General features: G+C 38.1%; 1 protein-coding gene across 6 annotated transcripts in view; it reads right to left on the bottom strand.

Annotated features, from left to right (window-relative positions):
- Nucleotides 1–16,080, bottom strand: part of adamtsl3 (ADAMTS-like 3) — a 296,275-nt gene that overhangs the window by 97,770 nt on the left and 182,425 nt on the right. For all 6 annotated transcript variants that reach the window (XM_042405614.1, XM_042405639.1, XM_042405622.1 and 3 more), the window contains one exon: nucleotides 3,217–3,291. In XM_042405614.1, the coding sequence (XP_042261548.1) occupies nucleotides 3,217–3,291 (75 nt within the window). The remainder of the gene's footprint in view (nucleotides 1–3,216; nucleotides 3,292–16,080) is intronic.

A 16,080-nucleotide genomic window follows, 5' to 3' on the forward strand; every position in this document is an offset into this window, starting at 1 on the left:
ATGTCTTGCTGTTCCTTTTTTTTCCATTAAGAAAGAAAAAAGTAAGAGCATTTCAACAAATCCACTTATTTTTGACATTAATTACAACCTTTTTTCCCCAAAGCTTTCACAACTTGAAACAATTAACAGTCCTAGAGCCTTTGCCATATCATCAATAGAAGTCATTCAAAATCAAAACAGTCTGTGTAAAGAGGGCCCCGTGTTGCCAATAGTGAAAATATGATTAGACTTCTGATGATATTTCGTTTCAGAGAAGTTCATGAACTTGGGAGCCGGGTTTGCTGAGCTGTAAATGTGTGTTTGATTTCCTCTCTTTTACTGTGGTCTCCTCAGCCTCTCTCTCTCGTGTTCCCCATCCGCTACACTGATCTCCTGGTAGTTGATGAATGCTCTGCTAAAGTAATTCTTAGGTCACTCCTCAATTCTGAAACATCTGACAAAGCACACATCCAGTAAATCCCACAGCTCTTCAGGGTATTACGCTGTCGGAACTTGAGTATATTAGCAGGGTAAGTCTTGTGGACATGTGCTGGGTTTATCTGCATTCATTGTGGGCTCTTGCACTCCTTTCAACTGCCAATAAAATAGGTCAGGAAAACCCAATTGACACAAACAAATACTCAAAATGCTCTGAGGATGTAAGGGTTCAAGCTGTGTAGGACATCTTTATGTATTTCATGTCCGGAATATGGAGGGCTTTACATTTTCTTTGCTCCATTTTCCAAACCATATTCTAAAGGAATATCTCAAGCAAGAACTATTCTTCAAAACACTTTCACACCTGCAGTTCAGTTGGTACAGACCAAAGAACAAACCATGGTTGTCTTTTAGTTCTGGTTAGTGTCATGTTCACACTGACTTATTATATACAAACCAAGAGCTGTAAACATGCACTGACAGATAATCCATTCATTGGACATTGGACAGGAACTCATGCTCAACTTCATCTCACCTTATGCATTTATTTTCTCATTGGTGGTCACAGGACAGGGTATCTGTAGGTCTTGAGAAGTCTTTAAAAGCACTGAATCCAGTTCCCTCAAAAAAGGCCTTACTGTGTGCTCAGACAGAATGCAAAGTGAATTTTAGGTGTAAATTGTTCCAGGATGGCATGAATGAAAATTGATGCGTATCCCAGGGATACAGGGATGTTCAGAGACAAGAGTTAAAAGGAGAGAGAAAGAACTGTAGTCTCTTGAGTCCTGATATAAGTCAGAGGCTAAGCTGAACACAAACACACAGAAACACTCTCAAAGACATGGTTGATGCTTCCCTTGCTAGCTGGCTTACAGCTAACATCTGTATAGTTGGTACAGTACATTGGCTTTTTGGGGCGAAAAAACAAAAAAGGTACAGTGGTCAAATTCTCAAGAATGACTTGAGGCGAATTTGTTTCTTGCCTGTTTGAACACACCTTTAGAAGGTATTTCTAACGTTTAATTTATAAAGGTCTTGAATATTTTCTCTTTCCTGCATGTTAGTTATTATTTTTAGTATGTTGGGAGACATTATACATCTATAAACTACAACTGAGACTGGTGCAACAGTAGATTGCGCTGCAGGAAGCTGTTTCAACATCAGCATCATAGCTGTAGCAAACACTGTCACTACTGTTAGCTACAGTAGCTTTGAAGTTCATCCATTCACAATGGACAAGTGTCGCTTTTATGAAAAACTGAAATTAATTTTAATTATGTTGTAACTGGTCACATTAATTGATTAATTATCTTACTAGGAATAATTCTTATATACAGCTGGGAAATATTGACAAATATGTGGCATAAATGTCAGTCACTGTACTTGATAAGTATTTGTAGGCCTTATTGTCCCTACTGGTTTTTTGTAATTCTTTGACGGTATGATTATGAAAAAGCCATTTTACGTGGTATGTCCTAAAAAATGTCTTAAAATTTTTTTGAAATACTGCAGAAACCAACAAGAGCTCACAAAAAAGTAGGCAATTATGAATATTGTTATTTAAGACTGCAGTCAGTCCTTATGTGTCATTAATAGTGAAACAGGATGAAAACAAGGCCACCTAATATCATTAAGAATTCAAATGAACAGCATGGCTCAAGTGGATCCAGATTAAGAGAAGTAAAACTTCTGAATTCAAGCTAAAACCACATACAGTATACTGTACGTACTACTACCACACAGTCCTGTGGTTGGTCCAATTTGCATTCTTACCATAAAACAAACAGCACCAGAGTATACTTAGAAGTAACATTTAACATGACATCGCATTCATTTGATGCTTTTGTGCAAGGTGACTTATATTTTTAATAATACACATACGACATCAGGGGCAATTTAGGACTCAAGGTGTCTTGCTCAAGAACACTTTGACGCAGAAGCTGGGGATCAAATCATCAACCTAAAAAATAATGGCTGCTCTGCTCTACCAACTGAGCTACAGCTACAGAGAGGTGGACCAAGGACCTCCTTCTCAAATAGTCTTGGTTCCAGTTGTTTAGTTAGCACCAGAGTTTGATTGACAGCTTCCACACCTTTCCAAACCAACTGAACCAAAAAGGCAAACACCAAACAGAATTTGTTTGAACTGCACCAATCAGATAAGGTATGCTTGAAGACACCTTTAAAAAGTTCATGTCAACCTTTGTTCTTTTACTTGATTAGCACAACTGGAATGTTATGTCAGTATTTCTCAGTTCACTATATCCAATATAAAACCATTTACCCACCACAAGATGATTACTGTCTTCCAAAGCAATTCTCTCTCTCTCTCCTCTAGTTCTTTTTGTAAAATTCAATACAAAACCAAAACCATTTATTACAAATACATAAATACAACCACCTTGATTCATAAGCTGCATTGATCATTCTATACATTCAGTCCAAAGACCAAACGCAAGACAATAAATAAACAATTAAGCTTAAAACATAAAGTAGCATAAATGAATTCTATATTCCTTGAGATTCTCTTTTTTAATTTCTTGACTATATATGAATAGAATCAGAAACTAAGCTGACAGTAAGGAAACACTATGCAGAATGACTGTTTCTATAATCACTGTACTTAACACCTTCCAGCATAGCCTTGTTCATTAAGAACGATAGACAAGGGTAAAAAGCAGTGCATGATGTGATTGCCTGTCATTGTGTGTGTATGTGGCGGTAAGAAGGCCGGGGGCAAAGAATATACAAAATAAGATTGTATGCGCTCAGAGTATGGACTGAACTGTTGTCACTCACCTATCATATCAGGGCCTTTGGCGTTGAGTCTGACAAAGCGGCTTCCCACTGGGACCTCCAGCACTGTCTTCACAGCTGCAGGCAGACACACGGTTGGAAAGGTTTCATTTCAACACACAATACAGTGCAATATACAGAGAGGTGGCAAAATAGTATGAGTGGAGAACCGAACACCTACAGTGTGTGACATGTTAGACAGCGTTCTCCATCACCATCATCAAAACACTAAAAGACAGAATTTTTGATGAATCCCTTCAGCTGAGTTCACTTTTTTACCATTACAATTATTTGGAACTGGCCTTGCTCATAGTTCAACAGGATGGAACAAAACAGTCAACACATAATAAAACCATCATGTAAATGAATATATTCAAATACACACATATCATAAATAGCAGACACAAGGACAGAGTGACACCATCTTTCTTCAACAATCCACCACAAGTCCAGAAATTTCTAGCCCTCAGAGCCAAATTGCTGATTTGTCATTTTGGGCTATGTAGTTGAAATCTGAGGAAAAAATTCATGTGGAGAAACTATGACAAGGTGCATAGAGGACACTTTCCATAGTATATGTCCATAAAATTAAAGCTGCACTAATTACTATCTTAATAGAAACAATGAATCAAATGCAAAAGGAGTGAATTGTGCTGATAAATCCAAAGAGAACTATCTCCAACTCTGCAGTTCCCCTCACCTCTGCAGAGCATTTAAGTGTCTTTTGGCTCATTGTTTTACTTTTCTTTTTATTTTTTACAACTTTACTTAGCTGACGAAACATAGTGAAGCATTTAGCTGCTACAGAGCTAGATATTTTCATCAGGAGTTGTTGGAGACCAAAATAGAGCTTAAAGAAGAGTGAAATTACATTTGCTCAGAAACGGGGTTCCAAATGAATGCTGATGTTGCTCCATGTCTATTTGTGTAAATAGGAAACTGTTAGTAACACATCTCTATAACAACTTTATAAAGTGATAATTTTCTTGTTCCACTACCTGTCAAGTGGCTTTAAGCCAGTTTCATAGTTTGGATTAAATCAATTTAGAAATAAACTTTTTTTTTTCCATTTAAAGCCACATTCCCTGATTTTGTGGCAAAGGCTCCCTGGAATCCCCAAATTTACTCCCATCTCACCAAACCTACCAGCATACTCTATACAATTCACATGAGTTTAAAGACAGTGATCTGTTTAATGATATCTGTGGCAGTGACTTCCTTTTGACTGAGGCTATTACTTTTGGTGGATAACAAATACATGATAGATTTATTGCCTTGTTTGTGTATGTGTTGCTGCTGTAACAAATTATTATTATGCTCATTTCCTCCAATCTCTTATTTGCAGCACATTAAACCCTGGCAAACATACAAAAACCATCATATCTGCACATCAGCAAAGCCCAGTTTCTCAAAAATAATTACATGTCCAGTTTAAGTCTGAAATCACACTGCTCCATTTGCATTTGGCTTTGTTCCTATTCATGGCTTGTGGCTGGCAGACTGATGTCCCTCGCAATGGTATCGTTTGCTCTTATCATAGCTGACAATTTAACAAACACCAAGTGAGTAATGCAGTTGAGCAAGTTTATTTTGACCTTGAATCTGTCAGTGCAATGAATTGTGTAAAATTAGAATGCGAGAAAAGGAAAAATGTAAAAGATGCGCCACTTTGAGGGGAGATATCCAGAGACCAAAAGCCTAACAATTTAATGCATTATGCATTAGGCCTTTGAGAGTTAACTGTTAAATGACATTGAAAGAGAATGACACACAATGTTGCCAGTTTTGACTGTGTTAACATGAAGCATCAAAACAAAGATTATACAAACACAGATTATTACATGAGTCTGTGTACTTGTGTATGTCTGTTGTTGTGAGGACCGTATGATAGTAATACGAAGAAAAACCTTCCAAGGATTATTGGTTGTACACCCTTTTAACTAAAAGGGAACCTGTGCCAATTTCAGACATCACAATCTGTTTCATCACCATGAGATCTACTAGGGACCATGTAAAAACTTTTTATAAGGCATTAAATGCCTGAAGAGGGAACTGGGAACAGTTTGGAAGTTTTGTGATAATTTGTGCTACTTTTTGTGATTTTGGGCAGCTCCCCTTGATGAAAATTAGACACATGAAGAGCCCCTCTTCCAGTTAGTGTGATGGAGACTAACAGGGCACTGAGTTTGGTAGGCTTGACATCCAATGATTGATACCGGATAACAAATGCAATCTCAACGGTGGTTCAGTTCCAGCCCAATCTCACAAGAAAAACAACAGTATAGGTCTAAAATTCATTCATGTTGGGACTTGTTGGGTTGGGGACCTCTCTTTGTTGGATCTCTCTCTCACTCATTTCCTGTTGTCTCTCTACTGTGGCTGTCTAATAAAGGCTATAAAATACCCAAAATAATTCAAAACAAGGTCATATTTGACATCATTTGAGTTGAGTGGGATTGGATTTGTAACTGTATCATACTGTGAGTATTTTGTACTCATTAAGGCTGACGTTGTACTCTGCCACTCTTGTGTGTTGTCATGCGTCCAGCATGAACGGACTAGTTTTAGTGATGTTCGGATCTTTTAATTGGGGTCAGACAATGAGTTTGATCTCATCCTGCTGCTCATGAAACCTCTCATGAATTTGTTTAGTAGTATGGATATGAGTGTTATCACCACAAAGTATGGGAACATCATGAGGGAATAGTGTTAGTAGCCTAAGGTGCTCCTTGTCCTGTAAAATGTCTTCCATCCACTGGTGCAGCCGCCTTCGCAATTGAAATGTAATTATTTCAGAGTGAAAGGTACAATGTACACATTTTCCCTTTAGGGGAGCCTCATTCATCCCATCATCTGGTCAGTTCTGATTACCTCACACCACTAGCTTGTTATGCAGCTAGTATACACACTCCTATTGAAAAGCCAGTTTCAGGCATATGGATTAATGTACATGCAAGGTTACAGACCAAGTGACTAATAATGTATAATTTATCTTGTTTATAATTGTTACTTTAATTCTTCACTAATACATATTTTTTAATTAGAAATGGATTAAATGAATATATGTTGCATGAAAAAGGTTGCTCATAGTGACAAACCCAAAGAAAATCATCACCCAACTCTGCAGATCCCCTATTGAGCTTTCTAGCTAAGAAGCTCATTATTTTTGGTTTTCCAGCCATTAACTCATCAACCTGGTTTCCATCAGCATCAGGCAGCTGTTTCAGTGAAAAAGCTCTGATAAATCAACTGTACACTACCTGCCCAGCACCAAACAGTGCTAACACACAGTTAGAGACTAGCTGTTGAACATAGTGGACTATTTTTCTCAAGTGTTGGTGGAGACCACAACAGAAACTAAAAGCAAAGTGAATTTTGGACTCACGTTAGTTAGTTGACCAGACACAAAACTCCTGATGAATGGTAATGTTGCTCCAGGTGTGGATGTGTAAATACGCAACTGTGAGCTTACACTTTCATCAAAATAACTTGGTGATAATGTGTCATGTTTGTCCAAATTCAGGACCCCAAGGTTTAAGGCCCTGTAGTGCCATTCACTTTGATATAAAGCAATGCTCATTCATTGTGTTACTGAACAGGAGAAGATAACCAAGCCCGTCTTCAACTTTCTAAACTTCCTTAAATGTTGTTTTCACACTCAACAATCCCTTCCACCATCAGGAACTTGTAGGAGAAAACACACAGTTCATGGTATCTCTATAGCCCCAATGAACAGTTACATTTTTGAAGAGGTGCATGAAAGCTACAGCGTAGTCTAAGTCAAGTCAAGTCAATTTTATTTACATAGCACCAAATCACAACAAAGGCTTTTTTCACATAGAGCAGGTCTAGACTGTACTCTTTAATTTAAAGAGACCAAACATCCAGGATCTAAGGTGTATCTTGGGCAGCAAAATGCTTCAGCTCCAGCTGTGCTCTAACCCCTTGACACACAACTATCATGCTTTAGGTTTAGGCTAGGTAGGTTGTGTTCAAGTTATTTCAGACAGATTAAGTGGTAGTTCTCATTAATTCAAAGTTGAAAAAGTGAAAAAATCTCTTGGTTACAGCTTGTACGCTGCCCCTAAGTGAGTAAAAAGATCAATTAATGCATTAAATTCATTCTGCCTTTTTTTGCAGGTTTACTTTGAAAAAAAGTGGCAAATTGCAGCTTTCTGGTGTTTTGTCTCATATTTTGTCCATCAACCTGCATGAGAGAGAGCACTGCTCTATAGGATTTGCCTTGAAGTCCTTCACATAAAAGAAGATGTCTCCTTCACTTTACACCCTGCTTGTGGTAAAGACCTCTCACTGTTTCGAGAGCACTGACTGAAGGAGACCACCACACTACAGAGTCTGCCATCCCTAAATCTGCCTGCTTTACAACTGCACAGCAGCACTGACCAACTCTGCGGACCTAAATAACATCCACATGTGTGCTGTTAAACGTCAGTGAGCCTCACTAACTAGTCAATCATGACACTTTCTTAAGGTCATGCACACAGCGTACACAAACAGCACAGAGCTAAACTATTGCAAGTATTTACTGCTGTGAAAGGATTTCTGTTTTTTAGCCTGCAAAAATACTTCCTCACTTCTCACACTATAAGTGTTTCTCCCTCTGTGGTTAAGTGAGGAGGTGTGGTAACGAGGCGAGACCTTTACAGGTATGGACAAATGGAGTGTTAATTCTATTTTCCACATTTTATGAAAGTTACTTTTCCTTCTGGCAACAAATGAGCACTGAGCTCAAACGATTAAGCTGCTCTGGCTGCCAGCCATGGGGCTTTGCCCCCTAACATAATTATGCTTGGAAACTGCATCTGCAATGTCCTAAATTTATGGGAGCAATGAAATAAATTCAGCTGCAGCCATTTGCATTTTTTTCTGCACTCTAAAATGGAGATTAAATGTAAAGCCAAGAATTTTCAAAAAAGTGACCTTCAAAATAAATTAGGGAAATGAAACACAGATAAACAGTTATGAGCTCATTTTACATGAGTCTGCTGGAGCCGTAAACTGAGGCTTTAGGAAATAATGTAGCCAATTCATATTCCAAATGCAACGACTGATAAATGATAGAGTTATGAATAATGGATGAGGAGGAACAAAGGTGATACTCTGTGCGTCTGTAATGGTAGATAAACACACTAACCAAGGTAAGCCTAAATGGTTGTGATTCGTGCACTGTATCAGTTCTCTTCTTCTGGGACATTAAAACAGAAGGCAAGCTAGAAAGGACATGAGAGACAGAGACTTTAAGAGTGAATGGAAAAAGAACAAATGAGTCTGGCAGAAGGAGTCTCTCTGGTCAGAGGAAACGTTGACACTGGTGTAAGGATAACCACAGCTCTACAGGTTCCCCAATGGCCTCTGATAAAAGGAGCATTGGCCTCAAGTCACAGTTCAAAGCCGCCAGTCTCAGAAACATATGTATTCAGAGTACTGAAAGCAAACCTGCATATTGTGATACCTCCTCGATGTTTTTAAAGGAATTCTCTCACTCCCTGTAGTGAAGTCAGGGGTCACAATCAGCCCTCCTGGAGCTGGTGGAGAGTCAGCATCATGCTTCAAAGGATAAAGTTGGTGATTTTCTATATGTTTCTTATTGTCAACAAATCTCATGTGCAGAGCCAAACAACAATGAACTCATCCTACTTCCTGAGTATTGTGCTTGTATCCAAACCCTGATATATCTTATTCCTCTGTGCTGTAGACCTCCATTGTTGTCCAAAGCTTTTAAAAACATGCCAATGAGCCACACCACCGGGCTGGGTGACATGTTCTCTAAAGACAAAGACAGCAGTTACTGTAGCTTGTTTAGAAATGTCTCCAAATACTAATAACAGCAATAAGACAGTAACCCTCAGGAGTGAGATTCCTTGTACAGCAGACGCCACTGTGCAAGCATGGGAACATGATTCCGTTTACAGCTTCACTCGCTTATTGTGCTACATAACATAACCTCTTGAATTTGTACTACATTATAAATTTCTCAAAGAACTTCAGTACACTCCTGAGGGATACTATCTTATTACTGTTATTACTCTTTGGAGACATTTCTAAACAAGACATGGTAATCAGGGGAAAAGGAACATGTCAACCAGAGCAGTGGTGTGTGTCATTGATGTGTTTTTAATAGTTTTTGGACAACAACGGAGGTCTACAGCACAGAGGAATAAAATATATCAGGGTTTGGATACACATACAATACTTGTAAGTTGGATGAGTTCATTGTTGGTTTGGCTCTGCACATGAGATTTGTTGACAATAAGAAAAATATTGCCAGACAAAACCTTTAAAAGCAGTCCAGGACAAATTTTGAACTTGAGCTTAAATTTGGGTCATGTGGTTCTCTAGTCACTAGACCTCCATTACCTGTCTTTGTATTTAATTTGACATTTGTATAATTATTTAAATTACATTTAAGAGAGTGTAATTTCATTGGTGTTCATCTCTTTACTTTGGACCAGGGCCTTTAGCCCTGATTATGACTGTGATCCATTAAAAGATAAAAACTTTTTTGAAAAATTTTTGAAAAAAATTTTTGCATTTCTAACTAAAGTGGTGTAAATTGTGTCGGCATTCTTGCCACAAGCTTCTAAAGAGATAATCAATAATTGCTTCCTTGCTGGTTCTTTACCTCAGTTTTAACATCTAAGACACTATGTTGTGAATAGTTGTGAATTGCTTTGCCACAGACATGAAAGTTTCAAATACTGGAATACAGCTTCTCCCTAGGTGTCATCTTTGTCGTGTTATTGACAGGTCTATCAGTTAGATTTGAAAAAATGGCAACTGGCCAACTCTGTGCAGTGTTAAACAGTGCAAGAGGTATCCCAAACAACTTATGCTAAGTTATGAAGAAAAATTATGTTTTTATGTGCATGGGGCATTTCAGCCAGGGCTGATTACAAAACAATAAAAAATCAAAAATGGTGTGGAAGCTTTTGGCATCTGTGGATTGCAGCAACAAGCAAATCTTTCAAAGATTTAATACAATTTGACAGTAATATTTGTTAGGTCAGAACTTGGCCACCAAATATCAACACATATTCAAACACAGGACTATGACACTGATGAGTGAGGTTCACTTCTTGAGTCCTGGGCTTGGTTATGTTAAAACAGCAACAGCACTGTGGTGAAACACAATATACATGTTCGAAAATAATTGCTGAAAACGTGAAAAGACTGTGAACTATGTAGTACTGAATGGTGGAGTTAGACCATTAAAGTGTTTTTCACCATTTCTGTGTTCAGGATTTTTTGGTTGGGCCTGAAATGGTGGATCCATGACGTAGAGGGGTGACTAGCATGACCCCTCTCCTAACACTATATAAGAACTAGAGAGCCTTGGCATCAGCTGGGCATGTTTGTTGTTTGCTAATGGCAGCATGCAATACTTTCAGTGCAAGCTTAGCATTAGCATCCAGGGGGATGTATGCTGCAGTCACAACAGTAGATGTAAACTCTCTGGGCAGATAGAAAGGTCTACACTTAACTATGAGATATTCTAGGTTAGCAGAGCAGTGCCTCTCGATAATGTCTGTGCACCAAGCTTTGTTAACATAAATGCAGCTGCGTTGCAGATGCTACTCCGGTGCCTTTGCCGTCACTACAGATGTGACATACTCCCACGGCTGCTACTTCCAGCCCCTCATCGGCACTTTTTAGCAAAGAAGTGAGTAATGTTGACACTGAACTTCACTGAAAAAAAATGACAATTAAACATAACAATGATCCGTGATAGATGCTTGTTAACTACTCATTTAAGTTACATTTTTACTGAAATAAGTCCACATTTACCTACAAAATATGTGCAGAATCAAACAGTGGCTCCTAGTGTTACTTTATTTTTTAAAATACCATCCATGTTGCTTGTCTTACACCTACGAACAAGGCCTATTTTAAATTGTATATTTTTTTAAGGGAGTTCAGCATGAGCGTTGTTAAGCTCAGAGAGAAGTCTCAGAGGCTGTTCAGTTGGGGGCACAGTTTCAGCACCTTCAGCAGCCCCAAGCCTTTCAGAGCTCAGAATACTGCTTGTTTTTCCATGATTTTGAAACCTAATTTTATATATTTGGCAACTTTTTTAATCATTCAAATTTGGCTTAGTGGTTAATAACACATTTTTCTGTGGTATGAAAAATTTAGAGCACATATTTATTATTGCTTTACACAACTTTAAGGTTATTCAAGTCACTGTTGACTTTTTTAATGTTGAACCTAGACCACTACTTTTCCTCAACCTTAACCCAGAGGTTTAAGTTGCGTAAAGATAACCTTCAAAACATTAATCATGTTTTAGTTGTCAAAGATATTGTAGAAAAATGTATTAAATATGCATCAGTGAAAATGCAGATACTTTCATTAAACATGTTTCCTAATTATGTTTATAAAGAATGTAATTCAGGTGATGTTTTTCTAAATATGTATTGCTCTTGCAAAGTATAGAAGACATGGTGAAAATCATGGTGATTCATAGGGATAGTGCGCTGTCTCTGCTGATCTACACACAGATAGGTGTTATAGTCAACTGTATAAGGTTGCAGAGGCTTACAGAGGATCCAGTTAATACTGCCTAAAAATCAACAAGGTCAAAAGCCTCAAACAAGCTCAGAGAGGTTTATCACTCTGTTACCTTCACCACTGTTCTCTATGGATTTTAAGTACCAACTTCATGTGGATCTGTAGCAAAATGCATTTGATGCCTTGAGGTTACCTGAATTATTTAGATGTCCTTCTTGATTTCACTGGTATTTGACAGAAATGCCTCTACCATCCTGTCATCTGGACTTCCATGAGAAAGTAAGCATAAAAGTGTGGGGGAAAAAACTTGACACTAGATGATGTCTCTGTATCTTTAAGCCTTCACCTCATGAGCCTTTGCCTGTATTCTTGCAAGACTATTGCAGGTATAGCAGCCCAGATATCTGATTACCGTCAAGTGGCCCATCTTCTGCCAGCCCCTTTTAAAGGACCAGGCAGGAAGCAACATGTCATCACAGCCTCTGTGACTTCTTCGAGAGCCCCTGTTTTTTAAATTTTTTTTATTAAAGTCAGAATAGGTTGCTTGGATTGAATTCCTCCTCCTAGATCTACAGGCTCTCTAACAGTCCAGGCACGGTGCTGTGAAAACGCCTACATCTGCCCACTGCAACAAAAGTTCCAGTATTTCTTCACTGTCTCACTTCTGAGGACTTTGCTCTGGCTTTGGAGCAGGGGAGGAGGATTTTTGGATGAGGAAAGATGACTTAAGTGCAACTGGCAGTCGCAGACAAACCTGATGCTGAACCGGAGCTCTCCAACAACAATACGGAGACTCTTTCCACTGCGTAAGGCCCCACTCCATCCACATCACTGAAGTGCTACAAAGGCAGCCTTGTATTGGCCATTAGAGGACATTGGCTATGGCATGGGGAAATGTGCTAATGCCATGGATTAGGCTTGGGATGCTCTATGTAGTGATAGTAAAGATCTTTTGTTAAAGCTGGATATTGAATTTATTTTTGTTATAGACTGAAATGTTGAGTCAGATTTGTAGTCCTTTTTCTTTATGAGTTATTCAGATATTAATTGATTTAAATCATAGTTTAGCCAATTTTAGACTATCTATTTATTTTGTTACATTATTTTGTATGTCTGCTTGTTTTCAGACAATGTTCAAAATTTGAGAACTGTTGCTTCTTTTATTAAATGATTTGGTTTGACAAAATAATCTTGAATCGGGATCCACTTACTAGCTTTACCCAAAGCTGTAAGATGAGATAAGATAGTACTTTATAGATCCCAAAGGAAATTGGTGTGCAACAGCTGCAAGATAGCATAATATGACATCAAAGAAAAATATATATCCGTATCAAACAAGGTAGAGAACAATCAACTACAATGTCAATAACAATAGCAAATATGCAATCTGTGCAGTGGTCAAGTCAATCAGTAAATAAATTGACTGAACTGAAATTTAATAAATATAAGAGCTATATATCAGAAAATTCCATGGTGAAAGTAAAGTGTCAATTGATTAGTCCTGAACAGAATATAATAATACAATCACCAAGAACCAAGGTCACTGCAGTCAGCCTATCAGCAGGAGGTAGATGAGTTAAAAAGATTGATGGCCACCGGCAAGAAAGATTTCCTGTGGCGTCCTGTGCTGCACTGAGGTGGTATCAGTCTGTTGCTCAAGGTGCTCTTGCCCACGACTAGTGCATGATGGAGTGGGTGAGAGTCATTGTCCATGATGTTCTGCAGTTAAATCAGCATCTTACCCTCTCAGACCACCGTCACAGAATCAAGTTCTATTGCACTGACCACCACAGATTATTAGAACGTCCTCAGCATAGTACTAAAGACATTGAAAGACCAGAGTCTCCACAGGAAGTAGAGATGGCTCTGGCCCTTCTTGTACACAGTATCAATGTTCTTGGCCCAGCCTAGCTTGTTGTCTAGGTAGACTCCTAGGTACTTGTAGTCCTGACTACACTGTTCCCAAGGTCAAGAGTGAACTTATGTCAAGAAACATATTCCTCAAAGGTGTCGCTTTAGTAATGGTACTGAAACTCACTAAAGCACAATGAGTCAATGAATCAATGTTTGTCTTATGTGTCTTGAAAAGTGTAGTTTTAGAAATTATATTTAGATGAAGTGTTCCTTCTTAGCAACAATATCCAGTTTGCCATGCAAAACGCAGCATTTTTTAAGACTCTTATTCTATTTATTTTGTTTATTCTGTTGGTATTATCGATAAAGTACACCAACAATTATTTTGGACATAATCACTATTATTTCCTTTATGAGGATTATAATTCAGAGCAGCAAATGTTGATACAAGAACAATGACAAGAAAATGTATAAATACTATGTACATTTGATGGGCAAAATAACAGACACACCTTTCTTGAGATATACTGATTAAACCCTGTGGTTATTTCTAAGGCTGAGATTTTGGTTTTGTTTGATAAGATTACAATTCTATGATGTGCCTGCAATTTTGCTACAGCCTTTATCACCTTCATGCCAATCAAGGCAATGGAAGCAGAGTAGGGATTTCTACACTACTTCAACAACTTCCAAAGTGCATGGAGAAGGGAAATACCTTTTATGAGGGTCAAGATGACCCTCATGAAAGCCACAATCCTTAACACATTGGTCTCACAATAAAATTGTTCTTTAGAACACAAGTGTTGCTGGACTTTTGACCTCTTCAGATCTAGGTAATGGAGCCAAACTTTCATCCTCAAATGTTACAATTTTAAGTGCAATTCCCGACATTTTCCTAAATGTCCAGACTTTGCTGACTTGCTAATCATTTGAGGTTAAGGTGTGCTTCTATGTTTTATATTTCCGATGTGTAATGCTTGTATACAGCTCCACTCAAACAGCACAGACACACCCCTGGTGCTCGCTGAAAATCTCCAACATATTAAAACCCAGAGAAATATTTACATGGTTACCGGCTGTGATCTGAAAATACAAGTCTTTTTCAGAGGATCCAGCCATATTCATTTCCACTCCCCAAGGCATGCCAAAGCAACTTAATTTGAAACATTTGATACAATACCTGAGCTCGAGAGCCAGTTACTGGGGTATGCATATATATATATTTGCTGCCAGTATCTACTTCATTAACCTGGTAAAACTTGGAAAAATGCTGAGCAGCCCTGGGAACATTTAAACAAACTTCCACCTCACATTTCAAATATTATAAAATTGCTATTTGTACTAGTGGTGCGTCTTGACATCTCAGGCAGGTAAAGTTGAAAAGAGGGAGAAAACACATTACTTTTTACATCAAGAGTGTCATTCAGCGCAGAATGTTGAAGAGTGAACATTAAGTATTTATGTATTTATTGGTTTGTTTGTTTATTTTACAATATCCCAGCAAACTACGGCAAGCAATGAATACTGATATGTTTGTCAGCATTTTCCATCTAATCTCTCGTGATAGACTGAATGATCAATGCTGAGACAGTTTTGTAAAACTAAGATGGTAACTGATTGAAACTCATTTCCAAACAAACATTTTTTGTTTGGCTCTTCCCATTATGCACATTGTTGGATTTAGATTGGACCAACCAAACATAAAATTCTGAAAAGACCATTACTGGCCAAAACACAATTATGAATTTAATCTCTGGATGTTACATTTTATGAAAACAGGTAAGAAAAGAAGTCATTAATAGTGTAGCTCCATCTGCTAGTGGATGGGTTGCTGTAGCCAGATGGCATTTTAATCGTCCAGCCTTGATAAATAAATGCTGGAGGCAATGAGAGAAGAGCAGGCCAAAGCTGAGATGGCTCTTGAGGGCCTGTGGCCAAGAGGGTTGGGAATCACAGATGAATTCACCATATGATACTATCACGATATTCTTTCCACAATAACAATATATCAACAAAGGCAATTCTGCAATACATTATATATCATAAAGAAATAATCTATGATATATCACAATATCTGTAACTGAAGAAGAAAAAAAGTATTTCAAAGAGCAGGAAATAGTGAGATAATGTACAATGTTTATTAACAGTAAATTAGTTTCACAGAAAAGAAATGCCGCCGAGTACAAATATCACTGCTAACTGTAGCCTCAGTTTGTGCCTCTCACAGAGCTGCTGGCAGTTAGCAAGTCTGATAAGAGATAACAGAATGGCAACGTCATGCTAATAACCCAAAGATTTATTCCTTTTCTGTGGCAGTAAACACAACACACAACCCGTCGACAACTAACTGCTATATTCAGTGCTTAGCAACATATTCAGGGCTGATGAGTGACGATGGCTGGCTAAACATTAACATGATAAACAGCAAACAGCAACAGAAACGCCCCCACAGACACATCGGAGAGCCTCTTGTAGTAGAGCCAC

The sequence above is a fragment of the Thunnus maccoyii genome, chromosome 1 (assembly GCF_910596095.1).
Source record: "Thunnus maccoyii chromosome 1, fThuMac1.1, whole genome shotgun sequence".
Taxonomy (NCBI): Eukaryota; Metazoa; Chordata; class Actinopteri; order Scombriformes; family Scombridae; genus Thunnus; species Thunnus maccoyii.